At 39.9% G+C, this 25370-nt stretch overlaps 1 protein-coding gene across 2 annotated transcripts in view; it reads left to right on the forward strand.

Moving 5' to 3' along the window:
* The window catches only part of Dpyd (dihydropyrimidine dehydrogenase), an 847112-nt gene that overhangs the window by 570331 nt on the left and 251411 nt on the right, over positions 1-25370 (forward strand). For both annotated transcript variants that reach the window (XM_028880091.2, XM_028880092.2), the window contains one exon: positions 247-330. In XM_028880091.2, coding sequence (XP_028735924.1) covers positions 247-330 — 84 coding nt within the window. The remainder of the gene's footprint in view (positions 1-246; positions 331-25370) is intronic.

Raw genomic sequence — 25370 nt, forward strand, 5'->3', positions numbered from 1 at the left:
TTATATATATATATTAAATATAATGCCTATAGAGCAACAAGCTCCAACTTCTAAGCTCTTGATTGACATTTTATTGTTGTTATCTGCACTTTAACTCAAGAGACAGAGTGTCCTTGTGGAGGAAGCTATGGTGAAATCAGAGTGTTCAAGCTCAGGAGATGTGATCTTTGTGGTCAATGGGGAAAGTATCTTGATATCTGAATAACATTTTGCTTTTTCTCTCGTTTTTCTTTGAATATCTTATAGGCTTCTGGAGCAGATGCCCTGGAGTTAAATTTATCGTGTCCACATGGCATGGGGGAGAGAGGAATGGGACTGGCTTGTGGGCAGGTAAGCAGCCTCTGTGTCTGTCAATATGACACGATGGTCCCCTGATGAATCCTTGCTGTACCTTAGGCAAGGAGACGTGTAGATCTGATGACTGACTGGATACTTGCAGGTCTGCATTGTTTAAATAGTTAGTGCTTAAAAAGTGGAAAAATGAGGGAAACTGGAATTACAGCAACGGTTGGGTTTTATTGAGGAAATCATATTATGTGCTTGACAGGAAGGAATATCATAACAAATAGTTTTTAAAAGCGCTGGAGCAGAGTTAGCTGATATCTAAGGCAATGTTCTTTATTCATTTCTGAGGCCGATCCAGTTTCCCTGGGGCAATACACTGTACACAATGCATTGTTCCTAGTGATTTTGTAGTAAATGGGGCACAGCTCAAATTGCGTTTTACAGTTTTTAGCATATGATCATTATTCCCTAACTGTGTTTAGGGAGTTGCAAAAAAGATTTTGATGCTATTTGATTGAGGGATACTATAAATGGAGACTTTATGTTAAAGTAAATTCAAAAAAACCCTAATGAATAAATGCAAAATAATATGTTAATATACAGAAAATACGACATCTTTATGGAACAAGATGTAGTATGGGGTATTAAGGAAAGATGAAAAAACTTAATGCTTAAAAGGTAAGCGCTTTGAATCTCATTTTGCCTTTAAGCCCCGAGGAAACAGTGTGAATTAAATAATACAAAACTTGGGCATTGCTGTACTTTTACGGTTACTTCAGTGTCCACATGTGACTCAGGACTCCATGCTTAGGTGGTACTCAACTGTCCCACACTCTTGTTTTCTCAAGTCACTGAACTGGCATGAATTAAACTCAGAGCCCTTTTTTTGGGGAGGGGGAAGTTTTTACATGTTGAAATGAATAAGCGTTTCTATTTTCATGTTCAAAAGCTGAGAAAGGTTCTTTAAGTACTTTGTAAATATTTAATCTGCCTTGGGAATGGATTTGCAACTCAGGAAGAAATCATTCTTATGAACAGCAGGAGGGGAAGGGCTGGCCAGGCATCTTTCACATGTATCTAGGATCTGCTCACCACAGGTTACCCAGAAGGCCATTAAGCCCGGTAAACACATCCACTATTTAGTGCTACCAAGTAGGGGAAAACAGCATTATTTCTGAGTCATATGATGAGTTAACAGTGTGTCAGGGTGTGTGGCATGATTAAAGGGGGAAAAGACTGTGCTGCAGAGATGGCTCAATCTATAAACCACTTGCCACTCAAAGATGAGGCTCTGCGTGGACCCCAGCACCCACATAAAACAACTGGCTCTACTGTGGGTACCTGTAATAGCTGGTGCTGGGGAGGCAGAGATGGGGAGATTCCTCAACTGTTCCACTCAGTCAGCCTAGCAGGTGAGTTAGGGAGCTCCAGTTTCAGTGAGAGACGAGGTCTGAAAAATACAGTGGAGTCATTGACCTCTGACTGCCACACCCATACACTCACTCAAAAACCCGCACAAGGATGCAGGTGCAAAAGGATTCCAGGAGGGCATCAGTACAGTCTTGATTTGGTCCTGAGAGGGCACACTCTTCTTTCGTCCATTGAGTTTACCCCCTTTGCCTATTTCACAGTCTAGACCTCAAAACCCACATTTTTTTAAGGCAAATTATTGTATAACACTAGTTTTGGAAAACAGGAGCACACTCATTTCTTAAGGAAGAGCACATTCTGGTGTTTATGTTTTGCTACAAATATAACAATTATTTGAAAATGTTGCGAAGTCCCAGCTGAGTTTTCTTTCAGAACCGGTTTTGTTCTTTGCACACATCTGAACTTACCCAGCTGTGAGGTGGTGTGGGTGGATCCTCTCCAGAGAGTTATTTAGACGCATAAACTTTTACACAGCCTGAGCCAAACAGGAATGCTAAAAATGCTAAAAATATTGTAAGCAGAGACATCAGTAAGATTTGAGAAGACTTGGGTTTCTTGGCTGAAGGAAAGGGGATGTTTCTGCTTCACTTCTCAGTGCTGCTTAAACCAAAGCCCGTTCTTATCTATTTCCTTTTGAATTTAATTATGTTATAAATACAATCATCAGAAAATAAAGCCAACTTAATGAACTTTGCTTAGGCTTGGAAGGTATGACTATTCAGCTTTCTGAAGGAGAAGGAAGAATATCAGCGTATTTTTGTGAAAGGGTTTTTCTATGACTGGCCTTCTAGAGGGGCACAAACAGTCTGACTTTATTTGAATTTGCCTCTAGCATTTCCCCCTTTCTTTCTCTCTGGTTCCCAGCGTTTCTTCCTCTTTCCCTCAATTCCACATTCTCCAACACTCACAAGTTTGTATGTTGGGAAATGTGTACTTGGTATGTGGTCAGGGAGGAATCAAGAGCTGTTCCAGATGGAGTCACCTTATGTGGAAGCCTGTTTTCAGGTTCCTCGTGGCTTTACCCAGCAGGTCCGCATAGAGGATGATGATTAGGACCATGGGCTTGAGTACAGGTGTCTGAGATGGTCTGCACTTGGCTGTGCTGGGGGAGGAGGTCTTTTGCTCCACCCCTTGACATCTCTATAAAAACCCTGGGGCAGAGATAGTAGGGGCCCATTGGAAAAGGTTCCAGGCCCTCTCGAGGCTATCCTTTATTTTCTGTTTATCTCCACAATATAAATCCTTCCATCTAATGTTTCCTGCTGCTTGCACTCAAGAAAACTCTGGGGAGCTTTGGGGTTGGTGGATAAATGCCCCACAACCTTACACTGCTCAGAGCCTAGTGCAGGGCTAGCTACACTGTCAGAGCATGCTAAACGCTAACTGTATGAAGGGGCAGTCAGTGCTGCTTCTAACATGGGATTTTATCTATGAAACAAATTACTATATAACACATTTTCTTTACCAAATACTTGTTATTATTCAATTATATTGGATTTCTCACAAAATCTAATGAGCAAAGATTTTTTTCCTAAGAGTGTACCCTCATATAATTATCATAAGTTAAATATACAATAAATATAAACACATACATATAAAAATCTAAATCCTCTTATACATGACAAAAATTTAATGTTTATGAGCACAGAAACCTATAATCTCTACATGCAGGTATCGTACTTAAGAAATGTGCTGATATAAAAAAATCTCAAGCTGACTTTGATAATTCAAATTGCGTGTTTCCTGCTGAGTGAAACTTCATATGAGAGTCTCAGTTCTTTAGCTGTGCTAAGGAGTTCAAATCACTCTCCCTCTATATTATTTCCATTAGCCATCAACATTACCTCCATCAAGCTAGTCATGCCCCTGAAACATAGGTCTCTACCTCTAAACTGTGAGATTTGAATAACATGATCTCTGAAATTCCCTATAGTTCTAATGTTCTGTGAGTGTGGACATTTTAAGTAGGAGACTGATAAGTGATTCTGAAAATTCCCTAAGGAAATAAATAGTTATCATTGGGTTGTTTTTAAATAAAACTTTTCATATTTCCTTATTCTACATAAATTCATTATTTTACTTTTAATCTCTTTTACTTGTGGTATAGAGATTTAAAAATCTCTGTAGACATACAAAATTGGGGGATAGTACCAAAAAGTAGATGCATTATATTTATTTCTATAGGTATGCAACTTTGATGAATCTTAATATATAAACTGAGCATCACAGAGCCAGCAACTAATAATAAAGAAGAATGACTATACCAATGTAGTATTATAAAGGTTATTTAAAGCGTCTAGTTGAATCTACACACAGGAGAAACCAATGGGTACTTAGGAAATATTGGTCTGAAGTGAATTTTCATTGTTTTACTATCATCGAGCACTACTTACTTTTTAGTATATTTTATGTAATTTGATAAATGAAAGCTGTTATTGGAGCACTCAGGGGTGGAATGGTTGCTTAGCATGTATTATGCCGTGGTTTCAATCCCCAGCATAACAAAAGTATAATAAATATACATTAAAAGAGTTAGCTGTATGTTGTGGTGCAAGGCTGTGATCCAGATTTCTCAGGAGTCTAATGTCAGAGAATTGTGACTCCAAGACCAACCTGAGAACATAGCCACATCCCCTGCCCAAAAATGAAACATAGGAAAGGCAAATGAGTGTCATCAAAGTTAAGATTGTTCACTAAGGTCACAATTGGCTAGCCATTTATTACTTAAAATGGAAAAATAAAACCTCTGGTCATTTATGCCTAGGGTTCTAATCTTGCTATTCAAGCAAAGCTGAGAAGATGGTCATATTCTGGTTATGTGCACAGTGAAGAACAAAGTTGTGTTACACTTGTAAGAAAAATTTCTATTCTGTCTGTCAATCTTCAAAATAAGTTAAGTACCAGGTCTCAAATCAGGCCAATGGGTACCAAAGACCATGCTCTAATTAACAAGCTGACCAGAATGTAGGAAAGGCACCCTGAATGGTCTCCAGTGAAGAAACATCCAGTGTCAGCATTAAACAGATAGCTGAGAATTAACTGGAAGACCAGATCAACTCTTAGGCCTTTCATAATTCAGAATTGCTCTTTATCACCATTCCTGAATCAATTAAAATACAAGGAAGCCTGAACCTACTATTCAAGTTCTGTTTCTTGGGCATGAGGGAGGCCCTCTGTGTCTTAGCTTTCATATTTAAAGATGTCTATAAGTTATTATGCAAATGTATTTCCTATAAAATTTTATACCTTATGTATCTAATTGAACTACAACCATTTTTTAAATAAAACAGTCCAAGTTGCATCTTTGGAAGGTTTCCCCCTTGCCCTAAACATCATGTGTTTAAAAAAAACAAATAACTTTCTTTAAAATTCTGTTAAAATTATGTTGGAACTTTCCCTTTTATTTTGCTGAATCTTCTTGGCAAAGTTCATAATGGTGCTGAGAAATCCTCTGAAATATCATTGATGTTCTTTTAGTACTTTTGAAATTATTATTAATAGATTTATTTGGACAAATAACCCTTCCTACCTCTTACTTCTTTTGGAAAAATACAGAGGTGAGTGCCTCCGTGGAACAGGCAATGTTAGGAACTAGACCTCTGCTAGGTTCCTCCAATATTGCTTCTAGTGGATATAAATACCAGCAGATGTTGACAGGGATAAGTCTCAGTTTCATGTGTAGATTTCATCCATTTAACTTCCCTCATGTGTGTGTGTGTGTGTGTGTGTGTGTGTGTGTGTGTGTGTGTACACATGTATGTGGAAACCATAGGTACACTTCTGGTATTGTTCCTCTGGTGCCAACAACCATTTATTTTCATTGGTTTATTTGTTTCTTCCTTTATTTATTTATTCACTTACTGAGGAGAGGACTCTATTGGCCTAAATATCTCCACATAGTCTCAGCTGACTTCCCAGTAAACTTCAACGATCCACCTGTCTCCATAGCTTTGGGTTACTAGGATTGTAAGGGATGCCATCATGCCCAGGTAGAAAAGAAAAACAAACAAACCATAAGTTTTAGAAGCAGAACTCAGGTCCTTGTGTTACTGTGGTAAGCATTTTGTTGACAGAGCTATCATCCCAGCCTTTATATATATTTTCTAACTCAGCCTCTTAATATTAGAAATCAGATTTTTTTCCAGGACCTTTGCTAACTCTCTGACATCATAGGCACTGCTTGGGCTGCTTATTTCACAGACTTGCCATCAAGTACTGATAGAACAATAGTTCACAAGGGTCCAGAACTGTGTGGGAAAATAGAATAAACTGTCTTGCCTTCCTGGCTTTTACTCCATGTCAAGAAAAGCAAGAGAGGGCTTGGGCCATAGAACTTCTCAAGGATGAATACACAAACACATGGAAATTATATTCTTTTTTCAGGAAAAGAAACCCCCATTTTGTTATTGTCCATATAAGTTGATTACTTTCCCCCTTGAGTTGTGATATGATGTGCCATAATAAAGCTGGTCATATGGAGCTGAAGGGAGCCTGAAGGATTGTTCCTTATCAGCCCTTTATGTACAAGATGGAACTGGGTATAGTGAGATGTTTGATGTATCAAGGTCCAAAGCCTTGGTTCACTTGCTGCTGGCTTCCTCCCAGGTGCCTTGTCCAGTATTGTACATTGTTATTTCAGAGCATCTAATTCCATATGTGAACAGAAAACATGAGTAAAATGCCCAGACTACTCCCAACTGTCTCCTTTTGTCTACTGTTATTCCTTCTGCCTAGAAGTCATATCCTTTTGACTGAAATTATCCACCTGGCAATCAGCTTTTATGTCTGTGCCAAATGATATCGAAATTCATGAACTGATATAACTTATCAGTCAACCAAATGTTCCCTGAAAATGGAAGACAATTATGGGTTGATGGCTATGGAGGTGGGGCCCAGAGTTCTATTTTCACTTGAGTCTGTGATGACCTAGAGTTTGGATCCCTGCCAATGAGCTTGTATTTTCTTCTCTAATCGTCTAAGAGGTTACAGTAGTTTGGCCCTGGCCCTTGTAGGTTTTCCATTGTTCATGGCTTTCAGCACCTTCATTAGAGGTTCATGTCTAAATCTGCACAAGTATTTTGGCAAAGATTTAGATGGAAAGTTCCATAATGGCAATGTAATTGGAAGAAATACTGGCAAGCTTCCCAGGCAGGTCAAGGGACTGAGCAACGGTGATGGTGTCTGTTGTCCACTGCACCATCATGCCACCCCACAGTAGCATTCATTCCTTTATTCACATATCATCTTATCAAGGCTAGAAAGATGGCTTGGTGGTTAAGAGTGCTGGCTTCACAACTAGGAGGACCAGAGCTTGAAACCCAGAATTCATGCAACATGGTGGACACCCCACACATACCTTTTACCCCAGCTCTAAATGGGAAAAGGAGACTAGAATATTTCTGGGGTTTATGGCCTCCAGCTAAATTGAGACAATGCAAGCCTAAGTAAGGCTCATGGAGAGACTCTGCCTTAGAGGAAAGACAACGCACAATAGAGGAAGACACCCAAGGCCCTGCTCTGACCTCCATACATGGATAGGTACAAGTGCCTGTTTACACAACACACACACACACACACACACACACACATACACACAAACACAAACACACACATAGAGAGGAGAGACAGACAGATAGACAGAGACAGAGACAAGACAGAGACAGAGAAATGAATCTTAAAATAATTTCCAAACCTTTCTGTTTGTGATTCAGTTCATTCTCAATGTTCATTTTGTCTCAGGAAGACTTACATTATGAAGTTTTCATGATAATTTAGATGAGTAAGGATAAAAATGCTTAAAGTTGTGAATCTTAAACTGTTCAGCATCTTAAATGATCATTACTGCAGATAAAATCACCCAGAGGGGTACTTTGACATTTCCCCCATGATCTGTTCGATGTCCAAATTTAATTTGCACAAAACTTTATGTTTATGAAATAATGAAAAAATCAAGGAAAACCGATGCTTGGTTTCTGTTTCAGCCTGCCAATGTTTTTCCATAAGACATTAACCACAGAATATTCCTTTCACCCCTGCCAGAGAGCAGATGTCTGTCACTAGGAAGGGAGTCCAAAACTGAGTGTGAAGACAGCATTGCCCCAGATGTGTTAGCCTGTCCCCTGGGAAATAAAGCCTTCCTCTAGCAGCTGGGTTAACAGACCCTCTGTCTCACACAGCACATTGTCCTGGGAGCTATGACCAAAGCACTGCTTGAATAAGGTCCTCATTAAGCATCTGTGGAGGGGACAATATAAAGATACATCCTTTAAAGCCAAAAACTGACAAGACTCAGTATTTCCTAAATTTCTCAGAGAGTTGAAACTTGGGAACTTCGGAAGTTGAGAAATCCAAAGGGTTAGAGAGATGAATGCAGAAGCTGCTGGGAAATGAAGCCCACTGTTTACTTCCATTTGTTTATTTGTCAATGTCAGGTAGCAAATGAAACCTTTTCTCCTTCAGCTTTGTGATTCATCCTTCTCCTGACTGTAACTCCTACAAGGGATGCATGCAGAGCTAGGTGGCACATGCTGATAACCCCAGTACTGGGGAGGCTGAGGGAGGAGGACCGTGCCTTTAAGCTTATCTTAGGCTACACAGTGAATTCCTGCTTTAAAAATAAAAAGTAAAAAGACAAGCAAGGACAGGCAGAGAGAGAGAGAGAGAAAGAGAGAGAGAGAGAGAGAGAGAGAGAGAGAGAGAGAGAGAGAGAGAGAGAGAGAGAGACTGCAAACTTCTCCCTGTGATATCTAATCATGGGCCAAGTGGCATGGGCATTGAGACTAGAAAAGAGTAGGGTTTTTAGTCCTGTAAGTTGACCTGTTAAATGTAGAATATTCTAGGCTGGTGTTCCGTGAAGTCAACTCCTGGGGAATCCCATGTTACAACTTTGGTGAGCTAATACAGCTTCACAAGAAACATGAAGAAGGTCTGTGTGCTACCATTGTCTGGAAGAGCGCCTAGAGTCTGATTGATGGCCACACATACAATGGGTTTACTCTGTTCTCTTTTGTTTTCCTTGTGGTATGAAAATTTCAAAGGGCTTTCAGATGAATGATCCACTTGTTTATGGGAGTCAAAATGAAATATTTGCTTTGTGCTATATTATGTTGCTCAACTTATTATTTGATTTTAATTCTCTGCCATTTGCACAGATGGGTGTGCCCTGTAAGTAGATAACTCCAGGAGATCTTGAAGAGGCATTTATGTAGCTGGCAATATTTTGCCTAAAGCTAGGATTCTATGAGATTTTTAATTGCTGTTATTAATGTTTGTTAATGATATACAAATGAATGCTTCTTTTAAAAATTACAAACTTTTAGTCAAATGAAATACCATTTAGATCTAAAGTATCAGTTCAAAGTTTATAAGTATTGTTGATTTTTTATGGCTGTCATATGGCACTAAGAAGCATTATATTTAGTAATGGGTACATTTACTGATGAATCATTGTAGAGAGAACTAAATGTGTATTTTCAATTTTGATTTTATTATATATATTATATATATGTGTGTGTGTGTGTGTGTGTGTGTGTGTGTGTGTGATATCCCAGAAAGGAATAGCAAAAGCACTTTTAAAGGTTTTAAATGTTATTCTCAAGTGATAGTTGTTAATATCACAGTAAGTTGGAGAAGTCAAGCCAAGCTCTTTCTTTTCTTTCTTACCAGAGAATCTGATCAGTATAAAAGTTAACTAAAAATGCCATTGGCCTAAGGTGGTAGAGACAGGAGTGAGATGGGGAAAAGGTGTGATCTTAGCCTGTGATTCCATGAAGACATGTGGTACCACAATGTCACACCAGACTGATCTATAACAATGAGACTGGATGGAGACAATGCAGAAAACAAGCTCATTAACATGTGAACATTAACAACAAAAGGAGTGAATATAATAGCAAAATGGAATATTTGGTCATGAATTCCAGTTATCTTAGAGTAGTAGAGGAGCCAGAAGACAGTACAGCCTTAGCTACGTAGAAAGCTCGAGGCTACATGAGACCCTCTCTGGAAACAAACAAAAAAGTAAAGAAAATAAAAATTTAAACATATTAAACCTATTATATAGCCTCTATTTTTATAATGGTGATAAATACAGGGCAGAGTAAAATACAGTTTTTCCCAGCAGTTATTAAATAAAGAAGTACTTTTTTTTTTTTTTCTTTTTGGTTTTTCGAGACAGGGTTTCTCTGTGTAGCTTTGCGCCTTTCCTGGAGCTCACTTGGTAGCCCAGGCTGGCCTCGAACTCACAGAGATCCGCCTGGCTCTGCCTCCCGAGTGCTGGGATTAAAGGCATGTGCCACCAACGCCCGGCAAAAAGTACTTTTTTTTAAAGGAGTGAGTATATTGAAAACCAGATCCTTGTGGTACACATTCTCAAGATAAACTGATTCTGATTTCTGTGTTGATTCTGCCAGTTCCTGTTGTGTGCTGGATATCGTGGTATGTATGTCTGTGCCTGCAATCACAATTCCTCCTCAGTTAACATGGGATAGAAGAGGGTGTTCTGCCTTAAAAACAAACTGAGGCTAAAATGGCTTGCTTCCCTTTGATTCTACAGAAGCTGCGATGTTTTGATAGGTGGTAGGTGTTTAACAAAAAGTATTTGGTCAGACTGATGAAGGAATAAATGAAGGAGTGAGTGAGTGAAAAACTGACTGAATATAACCATGCAAAATTTTTTCATGCTTTTATCAGAATCAGAAGATGCTGAATGAGGCTAGTGTGGCTGATACCTTAACAGTTTTGTTCATTCTCAACATAGGAACTCAGCATTTCTTTTTTTTTCTTTTCTTTTCTTTTCTCTTCTTTCCTTCCTTTCTTTGTACCTTTCTTCCTTTGTTTCTTTCTTTGTTTCTTTCTTTCTTCCTTTCTTCCTTCCTTCCTTTCTTTCTTTAATGTGTAGCCCAGGCTGGCCTTGAACTTGTGATCCCTCTGCCTCCTTCAGCAAATCCTATGGGTGTGCACATTAGTACCTTGGTTTTGTTTTTCTTCTTTTACTTATATCTACCTCAACCAGTTCTTCAGTGTTTCTGGAATCCTCCATCCCCTGACAGGAGTATATCTCCTTTACATATAGTACATTCTTTATATATGGTGAGAGAGAGTATATGTAATTTGAGGATTTTGTAGAATAAGAGGCACAAAAATGTAAAACTGTAATTTCTGCTACAAACCACATTATCCTTAAACAGGGTCTTTTTTCCCTGGCTAAACTGAAGAAAAAGAAAGTGCACTGCCCAGCCTGGCCTCTAGGGAGAGTAACACATGGAGTTTTCAGCTGTTCCCACTCCCAAGCTCATGGCCAAGAAGCAGAGCTGTTCTGTTTTACAGTTGGTTCCTCACACCGGAAGAGCAGGTACAGTGTGCAGCTGACACCCACACAGTTCTACTGCTAGCTAGGCTTTGACCCCATGGCTACTGCATTTACTCTTCCCAGCAACTCGGTGCTCAAGTTAAACTATCATCTCCTTTAACACATAAGAAGCCCCAGAGGCAAAGAGGAACTGTAGATGGCAGATAACATGGAGCTTTCATCCTGAACGATCTGGGCTCATAGGCCTGGACTTCTGACCCTCCTCAGGAATGAATGTCAAGGAAGTGATTGCTGGCCTTATCAACTATATGGATTCTATACACTTATTCATGTGTGTGGAGGTACACATGTACCGGTGTAGGTATGCCTGTGAAGATCAGAGATCAACCATGGCTAGTATCCCATGGGAGGTTGTCCATCTTGTTCTTTGAGACAAAGTGTCTTACTTGGACCCCAGACTCAATGGCAAGGTTAGACTGGCTGGCCAGAGAGCCTTAGAGACCTTCCTGCCTCTGCCTCCCCAGTGCTGTGATTACAGCCATGCAGCCACACTCAGATTTTTATGTAGTGGTTGGGTGTCAAAGCCTGATGTTCAGGTCCTCAGAACCCTGTGCTTACAGAACGAGCACTTCACAGACTGAGCACCTCCCTAATCCTGACATACATAGGTTCTAGCAAGGCTTCATTGTTGAGAATTGTGATGCTGTGCTTATGGACATTATGGAAGGTCCTTTATGGGGCTTGGTATGTAGTTGCTGGGTAGAGTGCTTTTTAAACATGGCTGTAGCTGCCAATCTAATCTCTATTAATGCAAAATAAAATGCAATAACTTAACTTCTGTATATTGCTATTGATTACAAAGGACAATTTCCTGAATGTTATTAATAAAAACAACCAGCACTTCAAAACTAAGCATAAGAAACAGGCATGCCACTGTGTCCCGAATGCCATGTAATTCTCAAGAAGTGAATGCAGCCTCAGTGCAAACATTCTCATTCTCTATAGGTGATGACATCTTTTTGTTTGCTTTATGTTTGAATGGCTACAAATAATTTAATGATCAGAGATATTATTAAATTAAAAAAATTAGTAAGAACATGGAAATTCTGAAAGAAAATAAAATAAAACTCTGGCTTTAAGTATTTTCTTCACCCAAACTCAAAGAGAACTTCTATTCCAGTGAGATGGGTCTGCAGATAAAATTAAATCTCAGATTCCCTAGAGAAAGGAAAGAATTAACTCCTGAAAGTTGCTTTCTGACGGCCACGTGCCACCTGCTCGGTGAAATACATTCAACTACATTAACAAGTCTTAGTTACTACACATGTGAACTCAAGTTCGTACATATGCACACACACATACTAACAATAAATAAAAATTAAGTTCACAAACAGATAATACCAAACATTTTTTAAAGCGTAAGTTTTTCTATCCATGAGTGTAAATGACCAAGGTCTGATTTTATTTTTCAATCTATTATCTTACTGTTGGTATCTGAAGCTAGCCCTCCCATCCAGGAGGGTCCAGGGGGATTGGGGCCCTAGAAAACTGCACCAGGCAGGCAGAAGTTGCTTTTGTAGAACCTGTAAACCTGGTCCACAAAAGCCCATGGAGGTTCCCTGAGAGTGAAGCCCCCCTTTTGTCCACAGTGGGAAGCGTTACATCTGTAGCATCCTGTCCAGATCCTTCTGCTCTGCCTGCCCGTCCCCAGCCTACCCGGCTACAAAGGGTGGATCATTAAGCCATCCAGGCAGTGGGGAGTATTTTCAGAGAGTTGTTGCCCTTTCCAGCAGCCTGGCAGCGAGTGACCATAATAAATTATGCACAGCTCTGTGAGACTGTGACACCAGGCGCTGAAGGAGCAGCAGGGGTGGCTGAAAATCCATTATTTGAAATTTTTGTTTCTTTTTCTTACCAGATTCCATGCTGCTCCTCTGCTGTCGTCTCCCTCCTTCTCTCCCCCCAATCTATTGTTTTGAGGGGTTTGCGTCTGACAGCTCTTTTCTAATACAGCTTTTGTCCCTTTTTGTTACCTTGTTTCTGCCTTCCCTGGGCTCCCCCTCCCGCCTTGATCTTGTGTGTTCCAGCCTCCTTTTCCTTCTCTGTCAGGCATTTGCCTTACTTTCCTTTCTCTCGCCCAGCCTTATTGTCTCACATAATACAGACAAACAAGTTCTCTTTGTGTCTGCATTCTTCGGCGTGGTGTTACGGACTTGTCGTTTTCCCTTCAGGATCGGCGCGCTCACTGTATGAGCCATTCATTCCAGTCCCGAGACTTCCAAACACATGTCCGGAGGAGTGCCAGGGCTGGGGACAACCCAAACAACCAGAAGAGTTGCTCATTGAAAACAGCGCAGACCTATTTGTGCCCCGTAGATCTGCTCCCACAGCATCTGTATGCTTATGCTACTCATTTCAGAGCATTCAAAATCATCAACTTTTCTCTGAGAATAGGACTGATCCAAAGGGCCAGTGTTCTCACAGTTCCAGTTCCCCATTCAATCCACCCTTGTCCTTCATCGGACTAGCATCTGATGTGACAGAGCCAATGGCATAGCTACTAACTCAGCTCATTCCCTGCTTGAAGATTGAGCAACTACTACATCCCGCTCAAAGGTGCCGGGGAGCCCTGGAATGTGCAGTCATTCGGTTGTGCAAGAGCATTTTATGTTCTTTATTATGTATGCCCTTTCCCATTTCTTTCCTTCATCTGAAAACTCATCACGCTGTAGTCTGCCATCCCACCTCCTCCGTGGTCTCTCTCTGGACCACAGTCCTACCTTATAGTTAGTGTTGTAAGAAGGACTTTAAACTCTTCTGCTCGAGTTCACTATTAGCTCAGAAAACTTTAAAACTCTTTGGCAGTGAAACACCCAAGGGCTTGCCAAATTTCCCAACCCCATTTTTGTTTTGCTATAAATATGAATTAAGAAAACCAAACCAAACCAGGAACCTCTGATGTAGTGTAGCTAGAAGACATTAACAATACTTTAAGTAGCTGAATTCAATTGAAATTTTATACATGTATTTAGTAAGCATACGAAAACGTCATCAAAATATAAATTGATCTCTTTCACAGTAGTTCCAATTATTTATTTGTTTACTTATTTATTGTTTCCAGTAACCTGCTCAGTTCTTTCCTTTGACAAATGTAGTCTCTCCTAATTCAGTATGAATCACTGCAGTCTTCTCTTTCTCTGTGATTTCTATCTTAACCTGTTTTCTATTATATTCAAAAGTTACTATTTTGTTTTAATTGTTACTTTACCCTTTTTTAAAAAAATTACTGTTATAATTATTAGTTCACATTAATTGTGCAAATACATGAGTCTAGCTGTGACATTTTCATGCATACATATATCATTTTTAGATCATAATTGCCCTCCCTACTGCAGCTAGCTAGAGAGCAGCCAAAAATGTACACATGAGGGCGCGTGCGCGCGCGCGCGCGGGCGCAGGGGGGGGCAACAGAAAGCAGAAGACAGTGTTGGATTCCTTGGGGCTGGCTGGAGTTACAGGCATTTGTTAAGCTGCACAATGTGGGTATCAGCATTTGAATTCTTATCCTCTGAAAGAGTAACCACTCTTAACCACCCAGCCACCTCTCCAGCCTCCATTCTCTTTTTCCTTTTGCAGGGTGGGGTTGGGGGATTTCAAGGCTAGGGATAGAATCCAGAACCATCAGCATTTTAGGTCAGCATTCTACCATTGAGCTATATGTCAAGCCCTCCTTTACTTTTGGAGACATGGTCTTGCCAAGTTGCCTAGCTGACCTTTAATTCCCTTTGTAGCCCAGACAGAACTTGAACTTTTGATCCTCCTGGCTCTGCCTTCTAAGTAATGGGATTCCAGGTCTATATCAGCAGGCCCGTCATAGTTTCTCAGTTCTGTCCTGAGCATCCTATCTCTGTACTTATTACAGTTGTACTTTTGACGTCTCTACTCTCCTGCATGCCTCCAAACCTCTGTGTCATTAATGTAACCTTTATCCATCGGGGTTTTCTTCGTATTTTCAATTGTTTTATTTTGCTTTGCTTTGCTTGACACTTTGAGTTTTAGGTCCTGACTTTTTCCAATTATCAAGTTTGAGTAAAGCCATTGAGTAAAGGCATTGATTTCTTCAATAGCATGTTGCATTTACCTCAAGAACAGCATCTCTTATTTTTATTTTCGCCCCTTGGGGGTCAGAGTAAACTCTCTAATGCGTAATCTCCACCATTTTCTGCACCAGATCAGCTTCTAGATACAGGAAAATGCTTGTGATTTCCTCTCACAGGTGGCACACTCCTAGCTTACAACTACTTTGAGAAAAAGGAGAGGGCCGAACCAAAGTACAGAACTGTGAAGATGGTTGTAAAAGTGAAGGACACAGTAAGCTGAAAGGAATAAGCCAATGTGGTAGCTTGGGAATTGGTATACTTAGATATGCCACATGGAACATATGGATGGTAGCACAGTGGAAGTAAGTTAAAGAGGTCTCCTGAGAGAGATGGCTAGTTCTGCCTATCAATGTTTTTCTGTAAGCCTACCCTATAGCGCACCATTCATCTGATTGCGGAGTTATTTCTGCTGTACATGCCTCTTTTGACATTGCACACTAATCACTCTGTGTATGGAATGAGTGTGTGTGCACATGGGGGGGGCTCACTGGTGCGTGCACATGTGGAGGACAGAGGTTGACTTCAAGAATCTTTGATTGTTAGCTGGGCGTGGTGGCACGCACCTTTAATCCCAGTACTGGAGAGGCAGAGGCAGGAGGATTCCTGTGAGTTTGAGGCCAGCCTGGTCTACAAAGCGAGCTCCAGGACAGCCAGGGCTGCTACATAAAGAAACCCTGTCTAGAAAAACCAAACCAAAAGAATAAGAATATTAGATTGTTATTCTCCTTAGCTTTGAGTAGTGTTTTTATTAGTTCCTTGAGAATTTTATACAGTGTATTCTGATCATTTTCACCATCCTTCCCCAACTCCCAGATCCACCCTCAGATCCTCACCCACCCAACAGTACATCTTCCTTCCTTCCTTCAGATCCTCACCCATCCAACAGTATATCTTCCTTCCTTCCTCCCTCCCTCCCTCCCTCCCTCCCTCCCTCCCTCCCTCCTCCCTCCCTTCCTTCCTTCCTTCCTTCCACGCTCGCGCTCATGCTCTCTTAACTCATTGAGTCCCACCTGTGTTACCCAAATAATCTTAGGTATGGATCCTGCCCTGGAGTGTGGTCAGTCTACCAGGATCCACACCCTAAAAAAAAAATTGAGTCTTCCTCTCCCAGCAGCAATCAAATGCCCACAGCTCTTCAACTAAGCCCACCTTATTTTTTTGAGACAAGATTCCTCACTGAATGTGGAGCTCACTGTCTCCGCTAGGGTGGCTGGCGAGCAAGCCTCCAGGATCTGCCTGTCTCTGCCCACCCCAATGCTTATGGGTACAAATGAACACTTTTTATGTGAATGCTGGGGACCAAATTCAGGTCCTCATGCCTGTGCAGAAAAACTTTCTCCATTTTTGCCGTCTTCCTGGTCCCTGCACATTAGTTCTTAAATTGTACATTTTGAGACTATCTTGAATATCTGATTGTGTTTTCATGAGCCAGCAGAGCAGATAAGCACATGTGATGTACACCCTCCGTCAAAATGATTAGCTTTTCAAGTCAGTTTGTAAAACTGTCCTGAGCAACCCTGTCACATGTCCCTGTTTCATTTCATTGTGTAACCTAAAGCTTCACTAATAGTAAAAATTATTCTAGCTGCGCCTTTCTTTACACATACTAATTTTACTTAATTTTTAAACATTTGAATTAATTATTATTGTGTGTATGCTTGATGTGTGTAAACGCTTGATCCATGACGTGTGTGTGTGTGTGTGTGTGTGTGTGTGTGTGTGTGTGTGTGTGTTTGTGTGTGGAGTTGGAAGACAGTTTTTGGAGTTGGTTCTCTCCTTCTCTGTCTAAGTTGGTCCTGGGGATCAGACAGTAAGTTTCATTACCCGCTGAGCCATCTTGCTGTCCTCTTGTTTAACACCCACCTGCCATCTTTAAATCTAACCTCTCAGATAATGATAATTTCTTTTATCTATTCATTTATCTTACTGGTACAGCCTATACATTTATTTTACCTGAAATTCATCAGAAAGAAAAACTACCTACAAAAGTTGTCATGTGTTATAGGTATGAAACTAGCTGCTGAGGTATTCAGAGTAATGTGTGTTGCTGTGTCATTTGTAAAGATGAAGAAAGAATTTCAAGTAATTGTGGAGGTCCAGATTGTGTTGAGAAACTCGGTTGTATTCCACATTAACCTTCATGTTAGAAAACGACTTAAATACATATTCTATACTAAAATTCACGGTTTGAGAATTTGTTCCTTCTCTCTTATTACCTACATCCCACTTTGTGTTATAATAAGCCATAATTTTATTCAGTTTAGAAAGGAATTTCAATTTCCTCCATGACTTCCTTTCTTTTCTTCCCTTCACTACCCAGCCATTCTTACCTCTGCCCTTCCCAGTCTCCTAGGGAAGAGTTCTCCAGCTTCAAGGCGGTTTTTGTCTCATTGAATTATTGAATCATTTTTCTCCAGATTAACTTTTCTTTTATTTATTCAATTGTACATTTTTTCACACTATCTGCCACATCACTTTCCTTTATGAGTTGGCCTTATGGTTTAGATTCTGACAGAACCATCACAGCATTGTTTAAAGTAAGAATTTGTTAGATTGGCTTTTATTGTCGATGAAATGGTCTTGATTTTTTTCAGAGCTTACTACCTGCTGGGGAATGTGCTAACCTTTTAGATATATTACATTACCCAATTGTCCAATGATCATCCATACTAGTGATAACATTACCCCTATTTTCACAAAGATGCCAAGACACCAAAAGGTTATTCTAGTAGGAACTGTCAGACTACAATGACCTTAGCTGCCCTCTAGCACAGATCCCTGACTTGCCTACTAATCACAGGTCCTCTGGCAACTGACATGAGGTTATGTTACTTTTTCATATCTATATACACATGCGTGTGTGATGAATATGTCCATGTTCATGGATGTAGAGGCCTGGGGATGATTATGAATATCTTCCTTCATGGCTCTTTAACTGACATCTGGAGACAGGAGTTTTCACCCAACTAGAAGCTCGCCACTGGGGATGTGCTTGTCTCCTTCCTCCATTGTGAAGGTTATAGGCACACAGACATCCCCAGCTTCTCCTGTGGGTGTTGGAGATTCTAAGCCAGATCCTTGTGCTTGCAGAGCAAGCACTGGTATCCACTAAGCCATCTTCTCAACTCCATTTGCTTATAATTTTGATGTACGACATCTTTTCTCACTTTATTTTCCTTACAAATTTTGGCAGGAGTTTAGACAGAAGATGCAGAACTATATCTGTGTAGGCAGAGGCATATGAATGTTTATGCTGCCTTGGTTCCTTTCTGTTCGCCATTTGCTGAGACAATTCTTGTCTCACCTTTGCTGTGGATATCACTCTATGTAAATAAAACACTGATGGCCAATGACCAGGCAGGAGGTAGGTGGGACAAGGAGAGAGGAGAATTCTGGGAAGCGGAAGGCTGGGGGAGAGACTGCAGCCACCGCCAGGAGAAGAGCATGTAGAGACGCCGGTAAGCCACCAGCCACGTGGCAAGCTATAGATTTATAAAAATGGGTTAATTTAAGATAAAAGAACAGTTAGCAAGAAGCCTGCCATGGCCATACAGTTTATAAGTGATATAAGCGTCTGAGTGATTATTTTATAAGTGGATTATGGGACTGTGGGCTTGGGGAACCTGGAGAGAAGCCCTCCAGCTACAAATGGCGCCCAACGTGGGGCTCGAACCCACGACCCTGAGATTAAGAGTCTCATGCTCTACCGACTGAGCGATGACACCATGGCCCAGATGATCCAACATCCAGATCGGTTTCAAGGCAACTGGTTCACACAATACAGCCTCACGGACTACCCCATAGGTCTAAAATTTTCTTTGCATCCCCATAAGATACAGCGCCCCCCTCCAGCAGGAAGTAGTAAGAGATGCTACGCCCAAATTCCCAAATATACCAAGCTGGCTTTAGAGGTGGAATTGGCTCACTCCCCATCTAAACCCAGACATATTGCTTTAAAAAAAAAAAATGGTTAAGTGATTCTTATGTCCCAAATCAGAAGAGCCCTCTGGTGTGGGACAGAGAAAAACCAATATTTTTATTTAAAACAGGTTAATTATAAATGTGATCTCTTTCTAAAAAAGAAAAGGGGATATGATAGATAGGAGGAAATGGAGATGATAAGATAAAAGGGTAGATTAATGAACCTACTTTTAAAGAACAACTTGTTTAAAATGTTTTACATTGGTATAGATTTTAGTTTATGTTTAAAAGGTTTTACGTTGGTATAAATTTTAGTTCGTTGATACAAACTTGAAGTTAATTTTGTTATACTCTCTCTATATATATATTTCTATTCTTGTTTGAGGTATTATGTTTATGTAACTCATTTAAAATTGTAATGGATAATTAAAAATAGATTAATAATTAGTCATCTATGATAATCATATCTGTAGCCATGTTAGTTAAGTCTTCTAGGTATACATAGATATATTTCAGATAGATAGGTAATCTTCAAACACTTCATAGACCTGGAGAATATGGCATTTAAATAACTTAGAATTCTGTTGATGTGAGACACAATTGCTCCTGGCTGCACCAATTGATCCCGAGAGAATGTTGGGCTTCTAAGACATTTCCATTTGGAAGTTTGTCTTTTTGGCACAAAATGGCCTACTGGGCAAAGAACTGCCCTTGCCTTGACGGCTGACAGTACAAATGCAATGCTGTCCTTTCTGGACAAGCGGGACACAAGGAAAGCGACCACTGTACTCTGCCAAGACAGGGTAAGATGGTCTCTCAGAATTCCTGCTTCTAAAAATGGTCTGTCAGATACTCTAGGCCTGTAGCCAATTTGAATGCACCAACAATGCTGAGAAACATCAGGTGACTGTCCAGGCTGCCAGCTGTCTTGGTCTACTCTTGCAAGATTCCCGAAGTTGCTTGCATCCGTCTACCATTTCTCAGGTACCATTATGTTCCTTCTCAGGTCTTTGATGTGGTTGAAGGCTAGATAGTCGTAATTTCCTCAGTTATGATAAAAGATAAGTTAGCTATAAAACCTTAAACTCACAAATATAAGATAGATAGGACATCTTCTTTAATATTGTAACTATAATTCTTGCTCGGTAATTGTTTTGTTATATGTAATTTTACCATGTTAAAGTTAAAACCTTCCTTTTTAAAAAAAAAGAAGAAAGGGGAAGTGCTGTGGATATCACTCTATGTAAATAAAACACTGATGGCCAATGACCAGGCAGGAGGTAGGTGGGACAAGGAGAGAGGAGAATTCTGGGAAGCGGAAGGCTGGGGGAGAGACTGCAGCCACCGCCAGGAGAAGAGCATGTAGAGACGCCGGTAAGCCACCAGCCACATGGCAAGCTATAGATTTATAAAAATGGGTTAATTTAAGATAAAAGAACAGTTAGCAAGAAGCCTGCCATGGCCATACAGTTTATAAGTGATATAAGCGTCTGAGTGATTATTTTATAAGTGGATTATGGGACTGTGGGGCTTGGGGAACCTGGAGAGAAGCCCTCCAGCTACACACCTTTTCACTAGAGTTCCCGAGGTTTCAAGGAGGTACTTTCTACCACTGAGCTGTAGTTTGCATTCCTAGCATAGCCACCTCTCCTTTTTATTAATATTTTTTTCTGATACAGTGCCTACCTAAATTCTTCAAACTGACATTGAATTTTCCTTCTTCCTTTCTATCCCTTCCCAGTACCTGGGAATACGGGTATGTACATGACACTTGGCTAGAATAAAGATTTTCTAGGGCCTCTGTGGCATTCCTTTTCATGTCCCTCATGTTGCATTAGAAAATTAAGATTTTTCCAGATGAAATGCCAAAGTGATGATGGATGAGTCTTCCATGTACTTCTGCTACCTGCTGCTTCTGCTGTTCCTGATGGGTTCCCTCAGGATAAGGGAGTAAGGAAAGCAAGATATCATAGTTAGATAGTTACTTTTCTATTGCTGTGAAAAAACACCATAACAAATGCAGTTTATTAAAGAAATCACTTAATTTGGGTCTCACAGTTCTAGAGCATAGTAGAGCCCTTGACCATGGTGGGGAGCATGGCAGTAGGCAGGCACGGCACTGGAAAAGTACTTGCGAATTTACATGTTGAGGCAACAGCATGGAGGTAGAGAGAGAAGTTAACTGGTAATGACATGGGCTTTTTAAATCTCAACACTCACTCACAGTGACACATTCCAAGACCACACCTCCTAAACCTTTCCAAACAGTTCCACCAACTCTGGAAAAAATATTCAAACATATGAGCCTATGAGTCAATTCACATTCAAACCACCACACAAGGCAAAGCCTTTCTTTGCATAGAGGCAATATAGATCTTTTCCAAGTGGGATGTTCTATAAGCACTTAATTCTCTTACACATTTATATTCTTCTCATCTGTAAGAATTAAGTACACACACACACACACACACACACACACACACACACACACAAACACACACACACGACTTGGCCAAGCAATTAGTTATTTCATGTGCAGACTACAACAAACTCAGAATTTTTAATAAATGTACCCAAAGAGCTTATGTCTTTATTTCGAATTACAATCCAACAACACTTAATCCCTTGTTATTGTTTAGTCAGACTTCTAATTGAATTATTCAAAACGTGAAACAAAAGGCAAGAGTTGTAGATAGCACAATACTATGAACAGAATTACCAGGGTCCCGGGAATTATTAAAAAGGACATTATGTTTGTTAATCAGGTATTTAATTTTGCCTCTGTTTGTTGATAGAAAACATCCTCTTGGAAGGGATTTTCTGAAAAACCTTAATTGTGACAATGCCTTCTTAACATCCATGAATATACCGTACAACCCAAAGCTGTTTGTAACCTAATTAGTCACAAAAGATGGCTCATTTCCATTTTAACTGTAGAATGGCTGACCAGCATTTCAGTCAAATGGCACTGTAGTGCACACAACCTTGCTTTTCCAGACAGCTAGGTGCTGTGGGATGTTCTGTATGTCCTGTGGGAGCCCGTTCTCAGATTCCTCGTGGCTTTACCCAACAGGTCCGCATAGAGGATGATTAGGACCACAGGCCTGAGTACAGGTGTCTGAGATGGTCTGCACTTGGCTGTGCTGGGGGATGGTCTGTATGTCAAGTTGCTCTGATTGGTCAATAAATAAAACACTGATTGGCCCATGGCTAGGCAGGAAGTATAGGTGGGACTAACAGAGAGGAGAAAAAAAAGAACAGGAAGGCAGAGGGAGCCAGCCAGCCGCCACCAGGACAAGCGGAATGTAAAGATGCCGGTAAGCCACGAACTACGTGGCAAGGTATAGATTTGTAGAAATGGGTTAATTTAAGCTATAAGAACAGTTAGCAGGAAGCCTGCCACAGCCATACAGCTTGTAACCAATATAAGTCTCTGTGTTTACTTGATTGGATCTGAGTGGCTGTGGGACTGGCGGGTGACAAAGATTTGTCCTGATTGTGGGCAAGACAGGAAAACTCTAGCTACAGCTAGGAAATTCGGCAGTACTGGGATATTTGAAGTTATTCTAGACTGGGATGAGAAGTATGGGTGGAAGGAAGGAGGAAAGGAAGTGGAACTGAGGAAGGGAGGAACTGAAGGGGGAACTGAGGCAGAGAGAAAAGAGGACAATTACAGTATCCCTCTTCTTTAATGAAGTCAGCGTAATTGTGATATTGAAACATCAATGTGACAAGAGCAGTTAAAGCCAAATCACAGTCATGATTATAGGTGCAAAATATCAAATAAAACAAGACAAAGCAGCAGTACTTGGAAGGAAGGGGAATATGGCATGGCCACATGAGGCATGGCTCTTTAAAGCAAGGTTGGTTTGACTTTTAAAAATCGATCCATGTAAATTATTCCATTAACAGATTAAAGGGAAAAATCATATGGCCATCTCAACAGATATAAAGAGTTTGTTTGTTTTTTAATTCACCTTCAGTTCATAATTTTAAAAGCCAGAGAATTGGCTCAGAGGATAAAGGTACTTGCCCCTCAGCCTTGCTACCTGTGTGCCATCCCAAAACCCCACATGGTAGACAGAGAGAACCAATTCTTGCAAGGATTGAGATCAGATTCCTCCTGTGTGTGGTGGCACACATAAATAAATGTAAAAGAAAAATGATATAACATTAGAGAAATGCCAGGTGGCGGTGGTACACGCCTTTAATCCCAGCACTCGGGAGGCAGAGCCAGGTGGATCTCTGTGAGTTTGAGGCCAGGCTGGGCTACAGAGTGAGATCTAGGACAGGCACCGAAACTACACCGAGAAACCTTTTCTCAAAAAACCAAAACCCCCCCAAAAAAAAAAAAATTAGAGAAATGTCAACTGAAAGGAATTTCCTTAAATGATCATATATTTCTGAAATGTCTACACTGTATATTAAGCTCCATATTAAGTGAATGAAGTATGGAAAGCCATTCCTCAAGACTAGAAGTAAAAGTGTTATCTGTTACAAGCACATCTATCTATCCTACTTTGTTATAAACACAGTAAAACAAAGCTAGAAAATTAAGTTGTCAATAAAACACACATATTAAAAAAATATAGTCTGAAAAAAAAAAACATTATCCATGTGTCTTCTGATTACATGCAAACAAGGTAAAAAAAATACTGAATTATGTGTATATATGTATGTGAGGAAGGCCAAGAATGAGCAAGGCATCCTGAGATACAGATGAACAAGATGATAATGAAAAGAGCTTATATCATTTCTATTCCATGTAAGACATTTTTACTGTCAATAGTACTATCATTTTTAAAATGCTGAATTTATCACAACACCATATCAATTGGTAAAACTCATACAAATACTCAAGTCCATGTGGAGTGGTGATTTCTGTCTGGGCTATCATTGCAAGCCAGTGGAGAATGTTGAACTACTAAGCAAATGTACTATGTATACACAAAAACTGACTGCAAGTACTTTGACCTAAATTTGATAAGCATTACTAAAAATATTTAGAAAACAATATTAAAAGTATTTTATTGGCCATACAGCAGTTCCTTTACAAAGGTAAGAGGAAGAAAAGAAAACCCACAAATCATAATATGAAGTTTGATAAAATGAGTTAATCAATAGATGCCATGAGGAAGGGCCAGCAAGATTGCTCAGTGGTTAAAGTTACCTGTTGCCAAACCTGAGGACTTGAGCTTAATCCCCAGAACCCACATGGTGGAAGAAGGAACCAATTCCTGAAATTTGTCTTCTGACTTCCAGTACCTGCATGCGCCCCCCCCCCACACTCAGTATTTTTTTTTAAAAAAACTAAAGAAGTACCATGAGAAAAGGCAACATAATAGAAATTATCATTTTTTCTACAAACAACTGCAATAGAGTATTATTAACATATATGTATTTCTTCAAGTTAAATAGAAAAAGACAGTTTGTTATGAAAATGAACAAAAGGACTAAACTGCCCATTCAAAAAAGACAAAGTAGCAACATTTTAAAAAGTGTGAATCAAATGCTAATTTGTAATAGAAAAAGTAAAAAAGAAACATATAAAATGGGATATTGTACAGAATTAAAATGATATACAACAAAAACATAATGGAATCTTTAGGGAATGATACTGAGATGAAAAAATAGTTTGAAGAATAAACCATAACCATGTATGTTTACTGTGCATGGATATATAATAAAAGAATTGGATGTCAAGCTAGATATTCACTGAGGATAGAAACATATACTACAAAGCTTTTTAAATGGCAAGTGAATAATATCTAAATTTACAAATTATGTATTTATATATCATAAATAGTGGAATAGTATATATATACATGGAATATATATCATAAATATCATGGAATAGTATTTTCCATTCACTTCAATTTTTTAAAAATGTTGCAACATCCTCTTTGGTAATTAATCTTCAGGGGGGAAAAGAGACTCGAAAAGCAAATGGCCTAAGAGCGATTGGGGTTCCTACTTCTCTTGTGCTTTTTAAGCAACTTGCATAGTGACTAGGAACAAGCATTCCATAACTGCATCGCTGTATTCACACCTCAGCTCATGGAGCCCTTATAGGTTCTAATAGAGAAAGGAAAGAGGACAATTAAAATCTCCTTCCTAACATAACACAAGTGTCTTAGATCTCATTCTCTCTTCTGTAAAAGGAAGTGTTGGTAGAATTCACCTGCTCTGGAGTGTGAGCAGGTGACATGTACTCAGAAAAAAGAACGTGTTTATACACAGCCACCTCTCCTAAGCTACCTGTG

This window comes from Peromyscus leucopus, chromosome 6 (genome assembly GCF_004664715.2).
Source record: "Peromyscus leucopus breed LL Stock chromosome 6, UCI_PerLeu_2.1, whole genome shotgun sequence".
Taxonomy (NCBI): domain Eukaryota; kingdom Metazoa; phylum Chordata; class Mammalia; order Rodentia; family Cricetidae; genus Peromyscus; species Peromyscus leucopus.